Source organism: Carcharhinus amblyrhynchos, chromosome 14, assembly GCF_965287045.1.
Source record: "Carcharhinus amblyrhynchos chromosome 14, sCarAmb.v2.hapA, whole genome shotgun sequence".
Taxonomy (NCBI): Eukaryota; Metazoa; Chordata; class Chondrichthyes; order Carcharhiniformes; family Carcharhinidae; genus Carcharhinus; species Carcharhinus amblyrhynchos.
In genome coordinates this window covers 78,577,868-78,605,160 of record NC_137337.1, presented here as the reverse complement: position 1 = coordinate 78,605,160, position 27,293 = coordinate 78,577,868, and the positions used below count along the sequence as shown (strand labels likewise).

Genomic DNA, 27,293 nt, shown 5'->3' with positions numbered 1-27,293 from the left:
TTCTCCTTGGAGAGACAAAGGATGAGAGGTGGCCTGATAGAGGTTTATAAGATGTTGAGAGGTATAGCTCAGGTGGATTCTCAGAGGCTATTTCCCAGGGCTGAAATGGTTGCTATGAGAGGACACAGGTTTAAGGTGCTGGGGAGCAGGTACAGAGGAGATGTCAGGGGTAAGTTTTTCACTCAGAGTGTGGTGGGTGAGTGGAATCGGCTGCCGTCAGTGGTGGTGGAGGCAAATTCGATAGGGTCTTTTCAGAGACTTCTGGATGAGTACATGGGACTTAATAGAATTGAGGGTTATAGGTAAACCTAGTAGGTAGGGATATCATCGGCGCATTTTGTAGGCAGAAGGGCCCATTTGTGCTGTAGTTTTTCTATGTTCTATGTTCTAAACCTTCTTGTCATTCCGTCAGGGGGTCAGTAGATCCCCAGCTGAGAAGCCTTGCTTTATCACATTCATATACCAGCACGTCTCTGTTTTTATTTTGCACCCTTAGATGTGGGTTGCAAACCAGAGTCATGAGTTATATTGTCAGTGGATAGCTCTTGCTGCCCAGTGGCCACCTATTGGTTTGCCACAAGACATAGTAGCAGAAGGAGGCTATTCAGCCCATTGAATCTTGAAGCCATGAAGGCGTGAATGGATAGCACAACGGTTAGCACTGCTGCCTCACAGCACAAGTAACCCGGTTTGATTCCAGCCTTGGGTCACTGTCTGTGTGGAATTTGCACATTCTCCGTGTCTGCATCCTCTGGGTGCTCCAGTTTCCTCCCACATTCTAAAGATGTGCTGGTTAGGTGGATTGGCTGTGCTAAATTGCCCCCTTAGTGCCCCAAGATTATAGGTTTGGGGATTAGTGGGGTAAAGTCAGTGCAGAATCGATGGGCTGAATGGTATCCTTCTGCACTGCAGGGATTCTATGAGTAACTGCAGCCAGCGTGGCAAATTGCTGCAGATTGAAGACATGACGAGTGGCAGGACATTGGACACTGACCTGCATGACTCGCTGTCCATGGTGGGTGCTGAGGGAGTGGAATGCCTCTCGGTTCTGGTCCAGGGTGGAGTTGACATGCTTTGCTTGCTGAGTGATAGGAGTGCAGTCAATGGCACTGTGCAGAAGCCAGCAATATTTGTGCTCACTCCCCTTGCTTCACTCTAGCAAGAAAGAATGGAATGGAATTAGGTCACTTTAAGTAGAGAGGCCCACTGACTCCCTTCATAATAATGTACGGTTAACTGGGAGGTGATGCTCGTATCTCCAGACCCAGCCTGGAAAGAACCGGATACAAGACAGTTAATCATCATCTTCACAGTGGCAGGTCCTTGCTCTGCTGTGAGCTTACAGTTATGACTGAAGGTATATGTCAATGAGGATAACACCTCACACCTTGTTTCTCACTGAGCTTTGAGTTTGCTTGCTGAATAGCCTCGGGGGAGATGGCCACTTGGTGAGGGTGAATGGGTATGGCGTTCCCTCCTCCTCCCTCTTCCAGCAGTTTGTCCTACTCCCTGCCCATTCTCCCTGTGATCCAGGAAGGAGGTAAACTACTTCTCCCATGTCTCAGAGCAGCTAATTTCTGCAGAAGCTTTCAAGTCAGTGACAAGTTCTTCAGTAACCCTGACACCACTCCCTCTAAATATCTGCACCTTCGAACTGTAATAAGCAAAGGACACTGTACCATAGCAACAGCAAGTAGCATTAACTAGTAACTGCCCTGCAAATAGTTGCTGAAGCCTTTAACCGGTGTTGGTCTGGTCCTTCCTAATGCTGGTCAGATGTTCAGCTTTGCGAGATTGAGGACATTCGCTCAGAGTGTTAAGCTTCAAGGTGGCAATGCTGGTACACTGACTGACGTCACATTGTGCCTGCTTTGCGTACCAGGTAGCAGATATTCACTGCGTACACACTAATGCCCTCATCCATATGGTATCCGGTGCAATTCATTCCACAAGAATGCACACACAGGGTTGGATTCTCCGACTTTGCCCACGGCTAGGATTCTCCAGTCCCGCTGCAGTAAATAGAGATTTGGCTGAGCGCCATATTCTCTGTTTTCACTGGCAATGGCAATGGAGTGTGAACGGCGGGAGAAGTCCAGCCTCAATGCTTGCCATTTTTGAATCGTCCATAGTACCCTAAACCTGCCCTAATGAACCCAGTTTTTCATCCACCAGGCTTACAGCCCCTGCAATTTGTGCCCATACAACCCATTTGAATACTTTGAACATTAAGAGCAAACTCTACACAATTGTTTCCTGACTCTCTGCACCAGTGTCAGTATCACCCTTAGCAAAACTAGCAACTGGTATGACCTTTCTGTGTGAAATTTCAGTTCAGTGTACACCTGTGCATGGTTTGATTTTGATTTGAATTGATTAATTCTTGTCACGTGTTAGTATACAGTGAAAAGTGTTGTTCTTGGGTGCTATACAGACAAAACATACCGTTCACAGAAAAGGAAACGAGAGAGTGCAGAATGTAGTGTTACAGTCATAGCTAGGGTACGGAGAAAGATTAACTTAATGCAAGGTCAGGGAGAAGGACAAACTGCTGGAAGAGGGAGGAGGAGGAAAGAGAACCATACCCATTCATCCTCACCAAGTGGCTGTATCCCCCTAGGATATAAATGAGGATTTATAAACTCGAGGAAGATTGCCTAAATTCATTTTGTTTAGGACCAAACAGCTAGCAAACACAAGAAATGTCTCATCCCCCATCTATCTGGGTAGGGCTTTTCTGGAAATTTACCCAAACGGTGAAAGGGCAGTGTGTGCACTTACGAGATTGTATCATCACTTCTAACAAATGTATTGAGCCGCAATCTGTGTCTGGGGGGGGGGGCAGAAAATGCCCACTTAGAAAAACACAGCATGTACAATAAGCAGAATACTTCAGCAAGTGTTGCATTAACAGTAAGTAAACCACTCTTCATATAGTTTATTTCATGCTCTCCTTGCTATTACTGATGGCTTAGTTTCAGGTAATTCACTATCACCACAGTACTCAGTCCTTGACAGAATTAATACTTTCGGTGTTCTATGAATTTGGAGCTTTGGATGTTTTTGCAGATCCAGGTAAACAGTAAGTTGAGTTATTTCTATAACTTTGAACAAATATCAAAAAAGCTACATTTTGAAAGTAAATGTGAGAGGATGGTCATTTATTGCAACATTTTAATTACAAATAATTTAAAATGTATTTGTTTTCATTCTAAAGGTATAACGTTGCCTAAAGAAGTTGCAAAAGTGTTAAAACAAATCTGTAGCCGCTGGCGAAAGTAAGAGGGGCAGTATAAAGTTCTGTGACTGTTTTAATGTAGTGATCCGTAGTTATCTGATCGGTGAAGTGGACAGCTCACGGTTGTAGGAAGGTTTCTGGATAGGTCGCAGACATCCGTTTGATTTTTTAGCAGAGAGCTTTGCTTGATCTCATGTTCTCGGCACAGGTCCTGCCCAGATTTGCACCTTGTAAGAGAATATCGGTGATCTGATCCAGTCCAACGCAGGTGGTCAGAGGTGATAAAAACCCGTAGATTCCCCCAAAGAATATACTGAGTGGCCAGCCTAAAAAGAACAGCACAATAAGCCAGAAAAGGGACCACATAAGCTCCGAGCAGCTAGCCATGTCGTTCTGGAGGTTGATAAACTGGATCTGGGTGAATTCCAAATACTGAAGTGAGGAAAACAGAAATTGTTTAAAGAGTACACCACAGTCACCAGGCAATACATGTTGCACTAAACAATGATGCAAATATTTTTTCTTATACAAACACTTCATAATTGATGGCACATACCAGATACTTATGGTGGACATACAACACATATGAGTGATTCAATGTTCTGTAAATACAAGCTGCCATTATATACAGATCAGCATTATGGCATCATATTGTGTAACATCAAAAAATCAATATTTGATATGGCAGTTTCCTATTGGTGCAATGCAGTCCTTATGACTAATCAGGAAAAGGTATTGGGGGAAATCAGCTTATCATCATTATTAATATATTTTCAATATGCCATCAGCATTTCTATGTTAAAGTTTAAAAGTTTATTTATTAGTGTCACAAGTAGGTTTACATTAACACTGCAGTGAAGTTACTGTGAAAATCCCCGAGTCACCACACTCCGGTGCCTGTTCGGGTACACTGAGGGAGGATTTAGTATGGCCAATGCATCGAACCAACATGTTTTTCAGACTGTGGGAGGAAACCGGAGCACCCGGAGGAAACACGCACAGACACGGGAAGAACGTGCAGACTCCACACAGACAGCGACCCAAGGCCGGAATTGAACCCGGGTCCCTGTCACTGCGGGGCAGCAGTGTTAATCACTGTGTAAATAAATAAAAAAAATGAACTTTGCTTTCAAAACTTGTGAAGAGACAAGCTCTGTGATGCCCTGTGTCATCATAATATGAAAGAATGATGTCACTCCTTACATGACATTCACTTTTAAAACAGATTTTGAAATCACAATTTTTAAAAATTGAAGCCAATATATTATGTTGCTGCACTGATGCACATTTCCAGCCAAAAATGCTGTGTCACTCCGAGCTGTGTATTTTGCAATTTAAATGGGTCTGTGACTAAGAACTTTGTTAATGGATACAGTAAAACGAGCACCTTGAATAGGTTTCTCCAACCAGTGTTTATATTAAAAATGTTTCCTACTGAAGCCTAAAGAAGTTTCTTCTGCAGAGACCTTATAGTTGAACAATCAAAGGAAGGAAGGCTTATTAATTAATAGCAAATGTTTTGAATGTTATTAATAAACTGTTACTGTGTCATACTCTCTAATCTTTGTTCAGTTATTTTACTGCCCTATTTTCAGATCAGCAATACGTAACAGAACAAAGTTGCCTCACGTGTTGCTGACATGGGAGCAACAGAGCGCATTATAGAATCATAAAGTGGTGACAGAAGGTGGCCATTCGGTCCATCATGCCTGTGCTGGCTCTTTGCAAGAGCAAATCAGCTAGTTCCTCTCTGCTGCCTTTTTCTCCATGTGGCCCTGCTACGTTTCTCTCTCAAAGTTCTTATCCAACTCCCATTTTAAAGTGGTGACTGAATCTGTTTCCACCACATGTTGTTGTAAATTGGGACCTCCACTCTCCCTCTAAACCTCTCAAGCAAGAAGAAATCATAGAAGCTCTACAGTACAGAAAGAGGCCATTCAGCCCATCAAGTCTGCACCGATCACAAACCCACCCAGGCCCTACTCCCATATCCTCACATATATTTTACCTGCTAATCCCTCTAATCTAGGCATCTCAGGACACTATGGGGCAATTTTAGCATGGCCAATCAACCTAACCCGCACATCTTTGGACTGTGGGAGGAAACCGGAGCACCTGGAGGAAACCCACACAGACATGAAGAGAATGTACAAATGCCACACAGACAGTGACTCAAGCTGGGAATCAAACCCAGGTCGCTGGAGCTGTGAAGCAGCAGTGCTAACCACTGTGCTACCATGCCGCCCCTAAGCTATAAGCTTTAATGCACAATTCAACCAAACTAAGTTTTAATAAAACCCACATTATTGCCAATGAAACATCCATCAACATTGATAAATCTTATGGGAAGTTTTCCATTTGAATAACAATGGAACCAATAGTCAAAGACTGTTACCTTTGATGGACTAAGTAATTTGTCCAATAGACCGAAGACTACAGCACCTCCTTTCTTGACACTTTGGGGTCACTTCCTCGCCAGTACTTTAATAGCACAGACAGTCGGACTCTGTTTGGAAAAATAATCAATTGAAAGTACAGGACCGTCAAGAAGAACCTGCTAAGAGAGCAGCTAGTTTACTGCTAGCCCTCATGTGGCAAGTGACACAATAAATCATTTCTCCATAGGTAGGATGTCACAGTGGCAAAGTGACATGACAGTGACATCACAAAGCAGTGTATTTCAGCGATAACCACCCTCACCAACACTATTTTAGTCGACAGCTTGTATAAACATGGTGAAATGTGAATTTGAAACAACACACCCTATTGCAATGTTCCGACAAACTTTTCCAGCAGCTGGTGAATGCAGAGCAATTGCTTTCAGCCAGAGGATCTGCTTTCAAAATATTCAGAGTTTGTCCTCTGGAGCGATGAAAATTATGTTAAAATACAATACTGCCTCAACAATAACTTAATTTTTATAGTTACTCGACCATCACCCATCAGGATGCTTAGATACAATTATTTTGATTTGATTTATTACCATCACATGTATTAATATACAGTGAAAAGTATTGTTTCTTGTGCACTATACAGACAAAGCATACTGTTCATAGAGAAGGAAAGGAGAGTGCAGAATGTAGTGTTACAGTCATAGCTAGGATGTAGAGAAAAATCAACTTAGTGCAAGGTAGGTCCAATCAAAAGTCTGACAGCAGCAGGGAAAAAGCTGTTCTCAAATCGGTTGGTAAGTGACCTCAAACTTTTGTGTCTTTTTCCCACTGGAAGAAGGTGGAAGAGAGAATATCCAGGGTGCATGAGGTCCTTAATTTTGCTGACTGCTTTTCTGAAGCAACGGGAAGTATAGACAGAGTCAATGGATGGGAGGCTTGTATGCATGATGGATTGGGCTACTTTCACTTTTGTAGTTTCTTGCAGTCTTAGGCAGAGCAGGTGCCCGTACCAAGCTGTGATTCAACCAGAAAAAATACTTTCCATGGGGCATCTGTAAAAGTTGGTGAGAGTCAAAGCTGGCATGCCAAATTTCCTTAGTCTTCTGAGAAAATAGAGGTGTTGATGGGCTTTCTTAACTAAGTATAGTGTCAGCATCTACTTGCGTTTCTATGACACCTTAATGCAGTAAAACATCCCGAGGAACTTTGCAGAGGTGTTATCAAACCAAATTTGACACAAGTCCCCAGAGAAGATATTAGGTTCGGTCACCAAAAGCTTGGTCAAACAGTTAGATTTTAAGGAACGTCTGAAAGGAAAAAGAGGGAGAGAGGCAAAGATTTGTAGGTCGAAAATTCCAGAGTTTAGGGCCCAGGTAACTGAAGGCACAGGTGCCAGTAGCGTCCTGTTTAAAATCAGAGATTCCCAAGAGACCAGAATTAGAATATCACAGACATGTTGGGGCTGGAGGAACTTACAGAGATCAGGAAGGATGAGGCCATGGAGGGATGGAAAACGAAGATGAGAATTTTAAAATCAAGTCATTGCTTAACTGGAGACCAGCGTAGGCTGGATGAAGAGAACTTGGTGGAAGTTAAGACAAGGGCCACAGAGCTTTGGCTGAGTAGAATACCGGAGACAGATAAGGGATGCACAGGAATGTCTTGAGGTAGCAAAGATGTGGATGCGGGCTTGTTTCAAGTGCAAGTGAGTTGCAGTGAGGTGGAGTTGGGTGATGTTGCAGAGATGGAAACAGGCAGACTTAATGATATGTGGCCAGAAGGTCAGCTTGGGTCAAATATGAAACCAAAGTTGTGAAAAGTCTGGTTCAGATATTTGCCAGTAGGAATGGAGGCAATGATGGGACTGAAGACAATGGCCTGAATTCTCCAGCCATTCATGCCCTGCTGCCACTGCCAGTGAGGATGGAGAATTTGGCGCTCAGCTAAATCTCTGTTCACTGCAGCGGGACTGGAGGATCCTGCTGACATGAATGGCCACAGTTTCTTCAGTCTTCCTAATATTTAGTTGCAATCCCTCGGGGTGGTGCAGGGGGTGCAGTGCCCCTGAGTGCCAGAATTTAGATGCTTCTATGGGGGCAAGCTACGTGCAACGGTAAGGTTCCAAATAAACCTCTCTGTAAAAATGGCGTTCTAATCTTTAAAATACAAAGTTGCTGGTGGGGTAGATTCAGTCAGGGCTCTCCCTGTCAGCACGATGTCATGGGACCTGCCCCTTGCCATTTTATTCAATGATCCCAATGGAATGGTGGGGAAAGCCTTCATAGAATCATAGAATTATAGAGTGCAGGAGAATCCCTTTGGCCCATCGAGTCTGTGCCAACAGCTGAGAAACATCCCTCCTAATCCCGTTTACCAGCACTTGGCACATAGTCTTGAATGTTTTGATGTGCCAAGTCGCTCCAGCAGGTTCAATACCACTTTTCTGCCCCCCTGCAGCCTTACTGTCACACTGCCAAATACAGCAAAAATTCTGGGTATTTGTTTATTTATTAGTGTCACACGTAAGGCTTACATTCACATTGCAATGAAGTCACTGTGAAATTCCCCTAGTTGCCACACTCCAGCGCCTGTTCGGGTCAATGCACCTAACCAGCACATCTTTCAGAATGTGGGAGGAAACTGGAGCACCCGGGGGAAACCCATGCAGACACGGGGAGAACATGCAAACTCCACACAGACAGTGACCCAAGTCGGGAATCAAACCCAAGTCCCTGGAGCTGTGAGGCAGTAAGGTCATGTTAACACTGAGTGATACATGGCATCATCCAGATCGGGCAGCTCCTGTCCAATCAAGACAAACATGTTTTGAGAATTTTAAGGTATGTTTTTAAAGAAGTGATCAATAAAGGCTTATATACAGATAAATGGGTACAAGTGTGTAGGAAGGGTCAGAAAGTATTCCATCATCATTGCTTACATGAAAATGGTTATAAAAATTCAAGCATTTTGAATAAGGAGAAATTAAACAGAATGGAGGAAAATTAAATGTGTTGGATAACAATCTGAAAACAAAGGGTCAGAATAAATGGGTACGGCTTGGATTGAAGAGTTGAAATGGTGTCAATGCAAAGCCAACTTCGTTGTCTCTCTCTGCACATCTCTAACAGCAGGATTTGGGCGTGACAAACATTACATCAAATAGTAAATATTCAGGACATTGAAATCATGAGAATGAAAACAGCAAGCGGACTGTAACAAGACTTCCCCATTTTTACATTCCCTTCCCCTTTCAATAAAGGCCAACATTCCATTTGCCTTTGTCATTGCTTCCTGTACCTGCACGCTAACTTTTTGTGTTCATCTAGGATGACGCCTTCACCAATCTGATTCATCCAATCTATAAAGATTATGAAGATTAAAAGTTTCCAGTTATTGCAGTCTTTTTTTTTACAAGGCCCAATAAATCTTGATTGTATTCAGTCCTATGATGTCACGACTGTCAGGGGATCTGTAAGTGACTCCCAACCAGTGATTTCCTTCCTTTAGTGTTTCTTATATCTACCCAAACTGATTCCACATTTCGATTGTCTGAATTAAGATCATTTCTCACTACTGTACTGATTTCTTCCTTTATTGAAGAGCTACCCCATCCCCTTCTCCCCCCCATACTCCTTGATCCCTTTAGCCCCTAGAGCTATATCCAATTTCTTCTTGAAATCACACGTTTTGGCCTCAACTATTTTCTGTGGGAGTGAATTCCACACATTCACCAATCTTTGGGTGAAGAAATTTCTCCTCACCTCAGTTCTATAAGATTTACCCCTTTTCCTCAAACTATGACCCCTAATTCTGAGAACATTCTTTCTGAATCTACCCTGTCTAACCCTGTTAGAATTTAGAAGTTTCTATGAGATCCCCTGTCATTCTTCTAAACTCCAGCAAATGTAATCCTAACCGACTTAGTCTCTCCTCATTATACAGACCTGCCATCCCAGGAATCAGCCTGTAAACCTTCACTATACTCCCTATATAGCAAGGACATCCTTCCTCAGATAAGGACACCAAAACAGCGCACAATACTCCAGGTGTGGCCTCACCAACGCCCCATAAATTTGCAGCACAACATCCTGACCCTTAAACTCAAGTCTTCTCGTTACGAAGGCCAACATACCATTAGCCTTTTTTACTGCCTGCTGAACCTGCACGCTTAGTTTCAGCGACTGATACATGAGGACTCCAAGGTCTCATTGAGTATCCACTTCTGTCAATTTACACTCATTCAAATAATAATCTGTTTTCCTATTATTGCTACCAAAGTGGATAACCTCACATTTATCCACATTATACTGCATCTGCCATGCAGTTGCCCACTCACACAGCCTGTCCAAATCACGCTAAAGACCTCTGCATCCTCCTCACAGCTCACCACCCCCCCCCCACCCAAATTTGTATCACCCGCATATTTGAAGATAATACATTCAGTTCCCTCATCTAAATCATTAATATGTAATGTCACTATAGTGACAACTTCTTGATTCCAGCATTTAAGACCTATCAGGTCCAGGCTATTCCAGCCACGATGTGGAAATGCTAATGGCAGACTGGGGTGGGCACAATAAGACGTCTCACAGCACCAGGTTAAAGTCCAACATGAAATTGTTGTTGATTGTTGGAAAAAACCCATCTGGTTCACTAATGTCCTTTAGGGAAGGAAATCTACCATCCTTACCAGGTCTGACCTACCTGTGACTCCAGAGTCATCGCAACGTAGCTGACTCTCAACTGCTTTGGGGCAATTAAGGATGGACAATAAATGCTGGCTAGCCAGTGACACCCGTGTCCCACAAATGAATAAAAAAAACATATGCACTAACATGTAAAGAGTGAACACTGCTTGGGTCCAATTGCCCTCACGGCTATATTATGTACGCTGGGGTAAGCAATCCTACAAATAAAAAGATGACAATGAACAAGCTTTCTACAGGATTAACAGATGAAAGATCATCTCGACCTGAAACATTAGCTCCATTTCTCTCCACAGGTTTTATTAAATATCAGATTTCTAGCATCCACATTGATTGGCTTTTGTTTAACAGACCTCCTTATTCATCAATAATTTTCAATAACATTCTGTATGTATAGACAAGGTACATGGGCTGGCTACAGCGAGTTATAACTTTGTTGTAAACTGTCACTTGTTTTAACCAAGTCCATCAAGCAATAGATAGCATTAAAACTGTTTGCGACTTGATACTTTGCAAATGGTCCAAACAATATAAATGAATTACCCACCCAGATTGTTCAGCCTGTCCCAATGGGCTGTAACATTAGAGGTCATTAATATAAAATAGGTAATTTATAACCTGGTGTTATTTATATTAAATCACCAATATTAAATCACAAAAGTACGTATTCAATGATTCAATGTAACAAAAAGTTGTGCCAAAGTTATGGGATTGCAAACCTAAGTTTTCCATGCTGAGGAGATTCTGGCATTTGTCTGGGGTGGGCACAGTAAGAAGTCTCCAGGCAAAAGTCCAACAGGTTTATTTGGAATCTCAAGCTTTTGGAGCGCTGCTCCTTCATCAGGTGAGACACTGACCTGATAAAGATTTCCAGGCCAATATCAACTCAGACAAATCGGAACAGGTTAAAATTGAAATTAAAAATGAAGTGGAAACTGAAAAAATGAAAATAATGAAGTTGTGGTGAGGGCGTGGCAAGCAGGGGTTAAGTGAAGGTCAGTCCCTCTCAGATTTGTCACGCTTGGTGGTTATACTCAAAGAAGTTTTCTGTCAAAGGGAAAAACGTCCCAGAAAGTTTTTGTGTTAATTCCATTTCTCAGCACAACACTTTGCTGGATTTGATGTTCTTGGAGCAGGAGCGGCCCAGGCTTGTTCCTTTCAGGAGAAATTCAGTGACTTTGTCCAGACCCGCGCAGGTGGTCAGGGGACAGACAAAACCACAGGGGAAGCCCAGGAACATACTGATCAGCCAGGCTAAGTGAAGGAGAGCCAACAACCAGAAAATGGACCAGACGACATCCTTCACACTCACACCCATTGCCAATGGAACGTAACACGATATTGTTCTGGATTAGCTCCAAGGCTTGGAGTAGAGACAGACAAAGAACAAATACATGAGTTAAAGTCACCTTGTAATATTTAAAGTGGGAATTGTAAAGGGGACAAAACTCTCAATACTCAGGCAGCCAGAGGCAAGGTGTGTAAGGTTTGGACAGTAAGTAAGTACATCAGAGATATTATATCCCAGTCAGAGGGAAGTTTGATAGTGAGAAACTCAGTTTGAACAGTGGGAACAAGATTAGCCACCTCCAGCCAGGGCGAGTGGGGTTCCCCTGTATCCCTTCCAGAGTTGCTTCTCCTTAAAGTGTAAGGGGCGAGAAGAATCATCCCCCCAAAATAACCCCCTTGAATAGAACAAAGACTCAGCTGCCCTCCCTCCAATCCCCCATTCCTCAGGCAAGGCAAGGGAGTGGAAGGTTAAATCTCAACTCACCCAGTTGCAATGTTGAGTCTTACAGTTAAGACAGTACTGCAGTCAAAATTAAACCAACTTGTCTCACTTAGCTGATGAACTCGGGAGTCTCAGACAGTCACACTGTCCACATTTCCGTGTTATTAAATGTTTGCTCACTTCCCTCGATAAGAAGTTCCTGTTTTGCCTCATGACTCTGGAATTTGCATACTGAAATCTAGATGTGACTTGCTCACTAAAGGTGGCATGTGTTTTTTAGAAACATTCTCTGAAAACCGCAGTAAAAAGTTCAGGCAACTGCTTCTGAGCTTAAACTATTGTCAAACATAATTTCTCACTGAAATTTATGCGCAGAATACCTTTTGAAAGGTAACTTAAAGACTAGGTGCAAGTAACAAATGCCTGGTAGCTTAATGATAACTGTGGGGCATTTGAGATATAACAAGTTTTTTTTCTCTATAAGAACATAGGTACAACAGACTATTTAGTCCCTCATTAGAATGGAATCATAAAATCTCCACAGCGCAGGAGGCCATTTAGCCCATCGAGTCTGCACCAACTCTTTGACAGAGGGTAGTGAATCTTTGGAATTCTCTATCAGAAAGGAAGCTCAGTCATTGAGTATGTTTTGTAGTCAGCAAGCTATAGTCTAATACAAAATGGCCAGGCAAAGGAAGGACAGTACTATGGCTTGATGGGAAATGTGGCTAATTTGAGGACAAAAGGTTTTAACTCCAGGTTGGTTATCTGGGCTGCTCTGTTTACTTACAACAATTATCTTTGGTTTTACAAAGGGTAAAGTCAGCAGGATAGAAACAGCACATATCCTCGATAATGAGTTCATTCTAATCGATCAAAAGGTCAGAAATCAGATATGAAAGAGTCAAATAAAGCTAAGAATAATGGCCCGAAGGTCTGCAGCCTGCAATAATCCAATGCAAATGATATGCCTACATATAGTGCCTACGTGTAGAACTCCATGTTTTTCAGCCAAGCTCAGAAGATAAATATTGGAGTTTTGAAAGAGAACAGAAGCTAGAAGAAATGGAAACTTCAAGCTCTAAGCTTGAACTCTGACCCATCTCCAGGCCTGTCCAATGCGAGTAGATAGAGACAACCCTATTAGGGTGGATTTACAGGGGAATAGAAGCACTTGCTTGTGATACAGTGTAAGAGAATCAGTCTTGTAACAGTATGTAAACCTTTTATATTTTCCTCACATTTAAAGATGTGATTAAATTTAAAGATAATGTTTTAGTGCCTATCTATTAACTGGAGCAAGGGTTTCAGTTAACAAAGTAGCGACGGACAGATTTCCAAACACCAATAATGTAAAAGGATTTTGGGGTAGTATAGGGAGAAGACACTGAAGTGGATAATCAGTCATGATCATCTTGAATGGCACAGCAGGCTTGATGGGCGGAATGGCCTGATGCTCTGTAGGAGGAAAGTCAATTGCTTTTGTTACTTATTATTCTAACATCCATGAATTGTTTAGCTGGAAGGGACAAAGTGTTGCATTTACAAAGCACCTGCCAAGACTGCAAGGAATACAAAAGGTCGTGAATGCAACCCAATCCATTACGCAAACCAGCCTCCCATCCACTGACTCTGTCTACACATCCCACTGCCTTGGCAAAGCAGCCAGCATAATTTAAGACTCCACACACCCCAGACATTATCTCTTCCACCTTCTTCCGTTGGGAAAAAGATACAGAAGTCTGAGGTCACATATCAACCGGCTCCAGAACAGCTTCTTCCCTGCTGCAGTTAGACTTTTGAATGTACCTACCTTGCATTAAGTTTCTCTTTCCCTATACCCTAAATACGACATGTAACACTACATTCTGCACTCTTTCGTTTCCTTCTCTCTGAACAGTATGCTTTGCCTGGATAGTAAGCAAGAAACAATACTTTTCACTTTATGATAATACATGTGACAATAATAAATCAAATCAAAAAAGCAGTTAATCCAGCTCACATACACTTTGTGGGACACTAAGGGGCAATTTTACCATGGCCATTCTACCTAATCTCCACATCTTTGACTGGGAAGAAACGGGAGCATCTGGGGGAAACCCACGCAGACACTGGGAGAACGTGCAAACTCCACTTGGAGTCATCCAAGGCAGGAATTGAACCTAGGTCCCTGACGCTGTGAAGCAGCAGTGGTAAGCAATGTGCCACCGTGCCACCCTGATTACCATCACTGACTCCCCCACGCTCCTAACCTTCCGCTGTTTCTATTCTCCACTAACTGTATCTCACCCCCACACCCATGGTCGGCAGTCATGTGTGGATCACGTGTTTCTTAAAGTGGCCGATGAAGCTAGCCAGTCAGTACATGCAAAAAATAATGATATGCAGATGCTGACAATGAGAAAGATTTGTACAAAAATTTATTACAATGCTTTAGAGTACAAAATTAACTGTTCAAACCCTCCCAGTCACAAATTAAACTATTTCCTGTAACCCACATGACCACATTTTGGAATTTTGAATACTGGTTGATGCTCTACATAAATAATTTGGACAGTCGTACGATAAAAATGTCTAACTTCTGCATATTCGTTCACTGAAAACTTTTCTTCCACATTGCAGATGTGATTTTTGGAACAAAGTGCCATTTAACTTTCTTTGTCTTCTTCAGGTCCACTCCCCTCACTATCACTGTCCCTGCCAGGATGTTCGGGCATCTGTTTATGTTCTTCCTTTGCTGTCTCTTCATTCTTACTCTCAGGAGTCACCTCTTCAGTTTCTTTCATACTCTCCATATCCGGCACTGGAGCTGGCTCTTGAATTGACTGAGGGACTGGTGGTGGAAGTAACTGCTGCGCACAAAAATATAAAACATATTTACTGAATGTACCAAAATGACAACTGGTTTTGATACACTGTCCTGATGCAATGGCTGTGTTGATATCAAAGTAACCTGAAGCAACTGTGGAAACATAACTTGATGCAACAGTTGTTGTGAAAATCAGCGATTCTCTAAGTTTGTAAATGTACAAATCTAAATGTAGCAATTTTATCATTATCCCAGCTTTCACCGTGTAGTCCAACATTCATTAGATAACCCTAACATTTCAAATCTATCCATAGAATCTACAGTGAAGGAGGAAGTTATTTGGTTTACCCTCGTAATCCTCCTGACATTAAGGGGCAATTTATCATGGCCAATCAACCTAATCCACACATCTTTGGATCTGGGAGGAAATCGGAGTGCCCGGAGGAAACCCACACGGACACATTAAATGGAAAAATTATCAGTGCAGGAAGGATGCTAATTACAATTTGCCATGTTTAAATGTTTCTCAACTTCATAGGTCATGCGTTGCAACAAAACTGCTACATAAAACAAACAATTGATGTTATTTGATCATTTTGCCTCAAATCTGTATTAATGTCATAATGTCCCAAAACCACTTCACCAGTCAGATAACTCGACTTCATTTTTTTAAAGTGCCTTTAACAGTAAAACACCCCAATGTGCATCACTGGAGTGTTAGCAAACAAAATTTGACAATCTAATTACAGAAACCTGGCCTCTAACCAACAAGCTGCACTTGAGGCAGTTATTGCCATCGATCAAGTTAGTTACTGCATGGACACTGTGGGTTTGAGAAGTCCTGTATAGTGCTGCTTCCATATGTCAAGAATGTGATGGAGAAATACTGACTTCAGATATAACTGAACCTTCAAAGAAGTGACGATGATACTTAGAACTTAAACTTATTGAACAGTCAAATAGGATTTTGAAGATTTCTATTCTTACACACAAAGAAAGGCATTTACACAAGATAAATTCATATCATTCAGGCAATTAATTTTGTTTTCATTTTTTAAGCAATTTGTTATGAACCCTTTACCCTCATCATTTAGCTGACAGTCTGATGTTCATTTAAAACACAGGCTTTAACTGCAAGAACGCAGGACTGAGGGGGAAATTAAAACAGTTCTTTACCTTTCTGCTTTGGTGCATATTCTGAATCATCTGCATGTACATATTGTAAACAAAGTTTGCCAACTCAGGCATGTTTTTGATAACTCGTGTTAAATGTGTTGGAATATTGCCATTCTGGAACAAACAAAACAAATGGTTATAAGGGAACATCAGCAAAATCACTGCTAAAATTCAGTCAGAAAGGATAATCATTTGCTACTTAATGTAAGTTACCCGTCTATCTGTTGGGTGATACTCAGATGGCACAATGTGTAGCTGGAGTGGCCGAGCTGTTAGCTGGTTAAAGGCTGGAGTAAGCTCAAAGCAGTTCTGGAACAGCGAGACCCTTGCAAATATGTATAGCCCAAGCCTGGCTCTTGACATGGCAACAACTAATCGCCGAACATCTCTGGAGAGAAAGGAAGATGATGGTTAATATCCCGGCTGTTGCAACAAGGCTTACTGCTGTAGAAAAATACCCAAAAAATAATCTAAACATAAAAATGCAGTGAATAAATGGCATTTTGACAAAGGTGATCTCAACCCAACACTGTCAATCAATCTAAAGTTATAAGCTGATCGCTCAGGGCTGATAAAACCACGTTCAATTAGGTCAGTTAAGCTACACTGCCGTACATCATGCTTACAATTAAACTTAATTTTTAAATTGGACAGTATGGATTTTCATTACATACTGATCTGTTTTAATTTATTATGCTCCTGAAACTCTCTGGGATTTAGATCTCCCTCTCGTCTCATTCTTTTCTACCTTCCTGATCTCCAAGCTCTTTTTCTTCATTGGCTCTTCCAGTGCCGAATTGCTCCTTGCTTTCAACTCAATCGTTAACAGCCAATATTTTGGTCTTTATGTTTCTACCCTCTGGAGCTCCCTCTTTCAATACTGCTACGTTGTTTATTTATTAGTGTCTCAAGTAGGCTTACATTAACACTGCAATGAAGTTACCGTGAAAATCCCCTAGTCGCCACACTCTGGTGCCTGTTCAGATACACTGAGGGAGAATTTAGCATGGCCAATGCATTTAACCAGCACGTCTTTGGACTGAGAGGGGAAACTGGAGCATCTGGAAGAAACCCACACAGACATGGGGAGAACGTGCAAACTCCACACAGTGACCCAAGCCGGGAATCGAACCTGGGTTCCTGGCACTGTGTAGCAGCAGTGCTAACCACTACGCCACCATGCTGCCCTCGAATCACATTGCTGATTCCAAAAATATGATTGTAAAAAAAGCCACAGACTGTGTGGGTTGCTAAATGTTTCCAGTATGTAGCAGTTAACATCAAGGTTTTAATGAAAGACAGCTGAAGTTAGCCATGCCAGACTCATATCTTCAGCCATGTTGGCCAAATGAGGAACTGATACTACTTCTCCCAAAATACCAGCCAGATTAACTAATATCAAATAAAATACGTGGGACTTACTCATCACCATTTCTAGACTGCCCCTCACATGCAAAACTGTCTCACAGGACTCGACAGGAAATTAAGTAAATAGATAAGCATGAGGCAGAAGGGAAAAGACTATGAGGAACTAAAATGCAGCTAAAGACTGAATGGAAAATTTCTGGACACAGAGAGCGCTGCGACAAAGTGGAGATGTGGAAAGAAGGAGTTAAATAGCGGACAAGATTAGTAACTGAAATACTGACAAGACAGCTGGAAACAAACAGCAGTCTGGCACCAGGGCAATGGCAGGCAACCTGCAGCCCTTCTGGGTTCTGAGTGCAGCCCACGAGATATTCTGTTAACTATTGCACAGGGTGGCTGCATTCTGCTGATTTATGTCTGCGTAACTTTTTTCAGTCTGACTGAAGCGATACACACATACAGCAAGGGCAAGTGAAGTGGGGTGCAAGCTGATTGCAGACAACATTGACTGCAAGAGCCATGCGCTCCATGCCAAACATTATTTAGCTACGCAAACAATCTGTGGCTTTTTCTGACAATCATATTTTTGAAATCAGCAATGTGATTAGAGGACAGCATGGTGGCACAGTGGTTAGCACTGCTGTCACACAGCGCCAGGAACCCGGGTTCGATTCCCAGCTTGGGTCACCGTCTGTGTGAAGTTTGCACGTTCGCCCCAGGGTCTGTGTGGGTTTTCTCCAGGTGCTCCGGTTTCCTCTCTCAGTCCAAAGACATGCTGGTTAGGTGGATTGGCCATGCTAAATTCTCCCTCAGTGTACCTGAAAAGGCACCAGAGTGTGGTGACTAGGGGATTTTCACAGTAACTTCATTGTTGTATTAATGTAAGCCTACTTATGACATTAATGAATAAATAAATTTTAAATTATATCCAAGAATTGGATATGGAATTGACCCAAAGTTCTCTGACATTGATGTATTATGAAGAAATATATTCATATAGTTGTACAACTTGCTACTTTCGTAGATATACATCTGTTATCAACTAAGTTAGTCTCCGGTCTTTGACAAAGATTACTGGCAGAGACAGACATCCTTGCCTCTAATCAGTATTGCCAGCAGAATTACCACTGTTTGGTGAAGGGAAGATTAACTATCCTTGGAAAGGGGCTTTCATTTTATGTTCAACAAAAACATTTATATAAATTAAGAAACGCTAAAAATGCAGGATAGCTTAGCAGCTGAAAGGTAAAGATTGGTCAATACCAACCATTTTTGATTTCACTGCAGATTTTTAGCATCTAAACGTTTTTCTATTTTCGAAAGATGACTATGAAAACTGAACAAAACTTCAGGACATTTCTGCTGCAGTTTCATTAGTTTATTTAAAACCATTTTCTCAAACCAGAGACAAGAATATCCAACATCTTTTGATACAACTACAAACCGCAACATCACTGTCCCGCTCATTTTAATGAAACTGTCAGCTGTCTTCAATGAGGCATTTTTTGGAAACTAATATGAAAGAAACTGGTCAGACCCTGGACCACCTGTTAAAGATATATAGAATACAGACAATATGGACTATACAATAAAGCTGTATACTATACAGGCAATATAGGGTATATGACAAAGGCTATATAGAATAGAGTGCAAATGATGTAGATATATGTTAAATACTATATAGAATACAGATGTAGACTATATATTAAAGACTATATAGAATACAGGTGGAGTAGACTATATGATAAAGACTATATAGGATACAGGTTATAAAAAAAATGAAGAATTTAAAAGCAAATCCACTGAAGATGTTCAAGATTTAAAAATGTGGCGATTTGAAAGATTTTAAATACCTAGGTTAGTTTCAGGTTTGTATGAATCTTACAATGTTGTCATTCAGTACAATCTCATCTTGTAGCTCATTAGTGATCTATAATCATGACACACACCATACCTGAGATGTCCAACAGCTTTAGTTCGTACTAAAGAGAGGATAATATAGTCATTCTGCTGTCCCTGGAATCTGTCCACTGTGGTCACCTAGAAAATAAAAGCTGCCATTTTTGAACTGAAAACTTGGGGGAAGATAGCAAGAATGAGGAATAAAAAATAATTCCCTGCTCATTTAAAGGCCCTTTAACATATACAAGGTTTGGTATGAGGATATGTGAAATAAATTATGAAAGCTGGTGATAAAACTAAGTATACGCACAGACAATGAAATACTCCTCAGAGCTTGGCAGCTCTGGATCACACTATGACCACATAAGAACAAAATCAACATAATCCATGTAAAGGAGCAGATTGGGGAGGTTCATTCCATCTCTTTGTGCTGCATGAACTGCATTACTATCCAGCCTTCAACAATCAAATAATTTGCTTCAATTTATTTGGGGAGGACATGAGACCTTCACCAGCTGCTTGAAAAAAGTCATCCTTCCTTTGTACAGATCTCATCTGAGCTCTCCCAGTGTCAGGCACCAAGAGACATACTCGACAATACCCAGCCTCACTCCAATAATTCTTCCCCCACACCCACCGAAGGAGCTGCCTCACCTCCACTCAGTTCTCCTCCATATAATGTGGGATTGGGAAATTAGTAACATAGAAACTAGAAGCAGGAGTAGGCCATTTGACCCTCTGAGCCTGCTCCGCTATTCATTATCATGTCTGATCATCAAATTCAATATCCTGATCCCTCCTTCCACCCATATCCCTTGATCCTGTTAGAGGCCCAAGAGCTATATCTAATTTCTTCTTGAAGTCACACAGCTACTTTCTGTGGTAGTGAATTCCACACATCCACCACCCTCTCAGTGAAGAAATTACTCCGCATCTCAGTCCTAAAAGGTCATCGTCAAACTACGACCCCTAGATCTGGACTTCCACACCATCGGGAGCATTCTTTCTGAATCTAACTTGTCTAACACTGTTTGAATTTTATAAGTTTCTATCAGATCCTCTCTCACTTTTCTAGTAGCAAAGAAAAAATAATCTATCTGGACTCTTTGTATCGTACAGTGTCCAGCCAGTCAATTCTTCAGACAATACTTGCAAAATGTCGCTATAGTTCACTATCCTGCTGTACATCAGGTCAACTGTGTAACAAGATTTGAAGAGAAACCTTACCTTGCTTGGTCGTCCTATAAGAGGATTACCACCACAACGTTGATTAATAACATCACGAATCAAATGCTTCTGCCCGTTGTATGTTGTCAAGATGCTGATTCTCTCTGCAGGGTACCCCAGCAAGCGCATATACATGAAAAGAGCCACTGCATACTCAGCCTCTGCAAGGTTCTGTCAAAAGGTCAGGAAAGCAGGCAATGCAAAGTAAAAACTGCAAACATTCAAGCATTCTTCAACTTCGTGAATACTACTTTAAAAAAAAAGCTAAAATACTTTTAGTATAATAATCATCAGGATGCAAAATATGTAATTAATCTGTCTTCAATAGCTTCAATTAAGTTTGTAGACATTTGATATTATAATGATATTAAGACAACTATTTACCTGGTAAAAATATGGATTGGGCTCAGATTCACCGATTCCATTGAAATCCTCCACATTGATAAGTTGGAAATCGTACGCTAAACCAGCATTGGCAGAACAAAACTCAGGTAAGATCTGTACATGGGGAAGGTTGCCCAGTTTCTTGTAACGCCAGTTATAGAGGTTGCACAAACTTATGGAAAGGTAAAATGGAACAAAGGTTAGCAACGGGATGCACAATAAGTTAAACAGTGGACAATGAACAAATTCCCTTTCAATATTGCTTCCCATTTTTCCCGAAAACCTTAGAATAGCCATGGTTTAGTGCTGGTACCGTTGCTTCCAAATCAAAAGTCATGGGTTCAAACCCAATAGAGACTTGAGTGGGGTATCTAGCCTAACACTTCAGTGCAATACTGAGGGAGTACTGCCATGCCAGAGGTGCTGTCTTTTTAATGGAACATTGAACTAAGACCTCCAGTGAATATGGAAGGCCCCGTGGCAGCACTCGAGGGAGAACGGGACAATTTCCGTGTCTGGCCAACACCCCAGAGACAGACAGGGAAGCTGGTTACATATCACTGCCAACAAGTTATTGAAATCCATCTATACTGATGGAGACATCATAGAAATCAGAAAAACCCTATAGTGCAGAAGAAGGCCATTCAGCCCATCAATTCTGCACAGACAACAATCCCACCCAGGCCCTATCCCCGTAATCCCACATACTCACCCTGCTAATCCCTTTAACCTACACATCCTGGGACATTAAGGGGTAATTTAGCATTGCCAATACTGTTAACCCACACATTTTTGGACTGCGGAAGGAAACCCATGCGGATACAGGGAGAACATGCATACTCCAAGTAGTCAGTGACCCAAGGCCAGAATTGAACCCGGGTCCCTGGTGCTGTGGGGGAGCAGTGCTTGCCGCCATGCCGCCCGAAATGATAGCATATTGGTAATGTCACTGGGCTTGTAAGCCAGTGCTCTGGGGACATGGGTTCAAATCCAACTATAGCAGCTGGGAAATTTAAATTCAGTTAAATCTGGAACTCAAAAACCGATCTCAGTAACGGTGTGCACTGATTGTTGCAAAAGCCCATCTGATTCATGAATGTCCTTTGGGGAAGGAATCCTTATCCGCTCTGGCCTATATGTGACTCTAGGCTAACAGCAGTGAGGTTGCCTCTTAGCTGCCCTCAGAAAGGGCAGCCCCTCAGTTTGGCCAAAAAGTGACACCCACTTCCTGTGAAAGAATAAAACAAAAACTAAATGCTAGTCTTTTTTCTTTAAGTCCACTTTCCTCACCTTGCTCTTGCTCTGCCCTGAGCATCTAGATCCACTGTTGGAACGCCCAAACGAACAACGCGTGTGAACAGTGACTGTTCCATGTTGGAATATTTCTGGAAGGCCATGTTCTTAATGACAGGTGGAAGTTGGTGGTGATCACCAATCATTATCCAACGCTTCAGTCTACTGAAACCATCCTCAGGGTTCTATGGAGAATGGACAACGTATAAACAACTTCCTGAGTGACTGAACAGTTTAGGCCGATACTCTCTGGAATTTAGAAGAATGAGGGGTGATCAAATTGAGGTACACAAGATGATAAAAGGTACGGATAAAACAGACATGGAATGGATGCTTCCTCTTACAGGGCATTCTATGTCAAGAGGTCATAGTCTGAGGATAAGGGGTAACAAATTTAAAACAGAGTTGAGGAGAAACTACTTCTCCCAAAGGGTTGTGAATCTGTGGAATTTGCTACCCCAAAGTGCGGTGGATGCTGGGACAGTGAGTAAATTTGAAGAGTTAGACAGATTTTTAATTGGTAATGGGCTGAAGGGTTATGGGGAGAAGGCAAGAAAATGGGGATGAGGAGCATACTAGCCATGATTAAATGGCAGAGTTGATTCGATGGGCCAAATGGCCTAATTCTGCTCCTATATCTTATGAATTTATGATCTCAAAAGATATTGCGAGAAATTGGAAGCAATTTCTACAATTTCAGCTGCTACTTCTCAAATCTGGATGTCAAGGGTTTGTTCCTTATTGTTAGTTAATTAAATCAGTGAGAAACTGAATAGCTAATGCCTCGCTTGGACTAAGTTAATTCTCGTTTGCTAAGTTTCAGTAACTTTCTGATGATTACCAACCATGAGTTTGCAGCCAGGTTTACAAATTAATTCCACATCAGTAAATTCAATTTAAGGGCTATCGACAGAATTTCAACATGAGGTACAAAACTTATTTTGTTCTAACTTGGGGGTAAACCAACCTAAAAAAGACTGACCATATTAATTATCATTGTTACACTCGTTCCAGCAATAAGGTTCTAATATGGTGACAGTCAACTTCTAAAAGAAACCTTACTTGTAGCAGGAGTGGGATAAAGGTTTCAATCTCAAGAATCTGTGCTGCTTCCTCCATCAGGATGTTGTCATACTGTCAAAAACAATTGGAAAAGATTTTTTTTTCATATTCTCAAATCAAAGGCCAATGCTGTCCCCTCACCAGCCCCCATCAAATAAACAATTAACTCCAGTATGAACACTTTTTTTTATTTATTAGTGGCTTACATTAACACTGCAATGAAGTTACTGTGAAGATCCTCAAGTCATCACACTCCAACGCCTGTTGGGGTACACAGAGAGAGAATTTAGCATGGCCAATTCACCTAACCAGCATATCTTTTGGACTGCGGGAAAAGACCGGAGCACCCAGAGGAAACCCATGCAGACACGGGGAGGAACGTGCAGAATCCGCATTGATAGTGACTCAAGGAGAGAATCGAACCTGGATCCTTGGCACAGTGAGGCAGCAGTATTAATCACTGTGCCACCGTACCGCCCAGTGTCAGTGAATGCAAGTGGCAGAGAGAGAGAGAGAGAGCAATCCAGGGAAGGTTCTGAAATTCAGGAAGCCAGTTTGAGTATCAAGCTTGCTTAGGTCATGTGGCACAATCAAATATAGGGCAAAGCCTTCCTCTAATCTGCCCAACAGTCACTGCTTTATATGCATGTGAATGTAAATTCTACATTTAGAATTTAGTTTCTAAATGTACAGTACTGGTTTCTTAAATCTGACGTTGTGTTGATTCTGACAAAATATCATCTCACAACTAAGAAAACGTATGCTTCCAGGAAAGCAGATTTCCCCAACTCATGCCCGACAAAGCAATAGCCTCTACTGCCAGCACGAGATTCTTCCCCCTTGTGTGGGTAAAGTCACCAGAACTGGATGGGAAAGAACTTCATTTTCTGTTTGCTCACAATACCAAGCAAGTCAGAAGAAAGTAGAAGAAAGCAGCAGGGCACAGACTGATTTAGAGAATGGACAGATAAGTGGCAAATATAGTTCAAATACAGAGGAATTTTACCAGCACCTCCACCCGAGGCCAACAGAGAATACCGTTCTCCAAGCTTCACCTGACGCCTGAATTTGGGCAGGCGTGCTGGTAAATTCGAGCCCAGTATTGGAAAAAGGCTAAAAAAAAAGTGCATCTAATAGTAAGATTAAGTGAAAGAATAGCAAGATCCAAGCATACACATAAAACTTTAAACGGTAGAAATTCAGCCAGAGAAAGCCATTATGAAGAATCGGATTCTGGGTGTTATAACTAAAGGTAATGAATAAAACAGTGACTGTGTAATATAAAGATAAGTACACAATACTGTAGATGCTGGAATCTGAAACAAAAACAGGAAAATGCTGGAAAATCTCAGCAGGTCTGACAGCATCTGTGGAGAGAGAATAGAGCCAACATTTCGAATCTGAATGACCCTTCGTCAGAGCTCAGTGACCATGTGATACCGGATTTGTAAACAAACATTGGTTAGGCCAACTGGAAGTTGGATTCCATAGGAGAATGAATGTCTCAGCAATGAAACAGTACAGCATAGATTGATTAGAATACCAGGAAAGAGAGGTTAGAACCTATAAAGTACGGTTCATAAAATAACTTTTCCTGTTGCACTGAAATAGGGCCAAAGGGGGAGATACAGCGATGATTTCAAAGTAAATAAGACAAACACTATACATTATTTAAATCGGACAATGTTAAAAATGAAGAACATAAAACAATATTGGGAAAGTATGGGAAATTAGATTAGATAGCTCCAGTTAAAATGATAGCATTGGTAAAGTCACATGAGTCAAATGGTCTCATTCTACGTTGTAATTTACATAATTCTTTCAAAGTGCCCAAACTAATTTTATATATCCTTATCATCAATGCATGAAGGCGCATTCATCTTGTCAACCTAGAGTCAAATCACCCCTCAGGTGAAAAGACATTATGCTAACGTACTGCACAGTGCAATCCCTGAGCATGAATAATTTCTCAGCAGCATGAAATATTAAATTTATTTTTACAGTATATAAGTTAGAGTTTGTCAAAACTGACAAAATCAGTTTTTTGGTCCCAGCTATATCCTTCATTCCGAGTACATCAAAATGACAAAAATATAAATACAAGTTTGTGTCATTTTACAATGTTTAGTCTAGAATTAATCTGCCAAGACCTCAAGGAATTACAAAAGATTGTGAATGTAACCCAAGCCATCACACAAACCAGCCTCCCATCCATTGACTCTGTCTACACTCCCCGCTGCCTCAGCAAAACAGCCAGCATAATTAAAGACCCCATGCACCCTGGACATTCTCTCTACCATCTTCTTCTGTCGGGAAAAAGATACAAAAGTCTGAGGTCATGTACCGACCGACTCAAGAACAGCTTCTTCCCTGCTGCTGTCAGACTTTTGAATGGGCTTACCTCGCATTAAGTTGATCTTTCCCTACACCCTAGCCATAACTGCAACATTACATTCTGCACTGTCTCCTTTCCTTCTCTATGAACAGTACAACATAATATAAAATAATATTTTTCACTGTATTTTAGTACGTGTGACAACAATAAATCAAATCAAATCAAATCAAGAAATCAAATCAAAGAATTAAGCATGGTGCAGTGAATTGTGTCAGCAGCTACGTTTCTACAGCGCAGATGCCGGATACTCTACATCAGAGAGACCAATCGCTGACTGGGTGACCGCTTTGCTGAACACCTGCAGACGTTCCTGTCGCTTGCCACTTCACTACACCACCCTGCTCTCCTGTCTACATGTCCATCCGTGGCCTTTTGCAAAGACAAAGGCATTGGTCTACTCAATAATTAGTGGGTGGAAATTTCCACTCATCTTGTACTAGGTATCAGACAATTCAATCTGACAACTTGGAGAGCACAGAGGGTCCACCCCACCCGATCTGCGTAACCCCACATATTCACCCCTGACAAATCTTCCTAACCAACACATCTTGGAACACTAAGGGGCAACTTAGCATGGCCAATCCACCTAATCTACACATCTTCAGACAATGTCATTACAAATTAAAAGGCAAAATTCTCATCTGCATCATTTGTTTTGGGTTTAAGTAAAAATTGCAGTTGCAGATCAATTCTTTTTAAATACAATACTTCAGTTTTAAAAAAAATCATCTTTATAAGTGTATTGAATCCAGTCTAAAGTAAAACTCTTTCCTATATACCTGGACAAGAGTTTTCACTTTTGTTCTTTTAATTATTTTACACAAAGAAAGGACCAAGCTGGAAACATACCAAGTTTCAATTTATTATGAGTTAAGCTGCTCTGAAATACTCGAGTCACTTCCAAGAATTACTGTATTAAAGAATTGAATTGCTTTTTACCTTGAAGCCCAGCTCCACGAGGTCATGTCGTTTTAAAGCTGCATGAGTACATGTCATGGCAATGATCTTTGCTTCTTTCACTAATAAATATTTTGATCTGTCCAGTCCACTGCGCAGCAGTTCAAAGGCTCGAAACTCCTGTAAAAATTACCAAGGAAGGAAAGTTAAAAAACACAAAGTCACAGATATTTGCCTTTGTACAGAAGCAAAACTATGACTACATATTAAAGATTTGGAAGCTTATCTAGGTATTTATTTGTTAATGTCACAAGTAGGCTTAAATTAACACTACAATGAAGGTACTGAGAACATAGGCATAGAACATAGAAACCCTACAGTGCAGAAAGAGGCCAACTGGCCCATTGAGTCTGCACTGACTTCAATCCCACCAAGGTCCTACCCCCATATCTTTACATATTTACCCACTAATCCTATGCATCTCAGGACACTAAGGGACAACTTTTGCATGGCCAATCAACCTAACCTGCATATCTTTTGGACTGTGGGAGAAAACTGGAGCACCTGGAGGAAATGCAGACATGGGAAGAATGGGTAAACTCCACACAGACAGTGACCCAAGTTGGGCATTGAACCTGAGTCCCTGATGCTGTGAGGCAGCAGCACTAACCACTGTGCTGCTAATAGTATTGATGATAATGAATAAAATGG

The 27,293-nt window shown here is 41.4% G+C and overlaps 1 protein-coding gene and 1 long non-coding RNA gene across 4 annotated transcripts in view; both read right to left on the bottom strand.

The window, feature by feature from the left end:
- Positions 1–2,900: 2,900 nt before the first annotated feature.
- Positions 2,901–12,230, bottom strand: LOC145352320 (uncharacterized). The gene is made up of 3 exons (XR_013888528.1): positions 12,112–12,230; positions 5,634–5,744; positions 2,901–3,670 (listed from the first exon to the last, which is right to left on the bottom strand). It is a non-coding gene; the product is annotated as an uncharacterized LOC145352320 (long non-coding RNA).
- Positions 12,231–14,490: 2,260 nt separating this feature from the next.
- The window catches only part of aqr (aquarius intron-binding spliceosomal factor), a 56,898-nt gene continuing 44,095 nt past the window's right edge, over positions 14,491–27,293 (bottom strand). For 2 of the 3 annotated variants that reach the window (XM_080203165.1, XM_080203163.1), the window contains exons 28-36: positions 26,625–26,762; positions 23,291–23,362; positions 22,226–22,413; positions 20,936–21,107; positions 20,552–20,722; positions 19,377–19,462; positions 16,268–16,442; positions 16,055–16,168; positions 14,491–14,921 (exon numbers count right to left, since the gene is read on the bottom strand). In XM_080203165.1, the coding sequence (XP_080059291.1) occupies positions 14,718–14,921; positions 16,055–16,168; positions 16,268–16,442; positions 19,377–19,462; positions 20,552–20,722; positions 20,936–21,107; positions 22,226–22,413; positions 23,291–23,362; positions 26,625–26,762 (1,320 nt within the window). In that variant the 3' untranslated portion in view covers positions 14,491–14,717. The remainder of the gene's footprint in view (positions 14,922–16,054; positions 16,169–16,267; positions 16,443–19,376; positions 19,463–20,551; positions 20,723–20,935; positions 21,108–22,225; positions 22,414–23,290; positions 23,363–26,624; positions 26,763–27,293) is intronic. The other variant, XM_080203166.1, reaches the window with a different exon arrangement.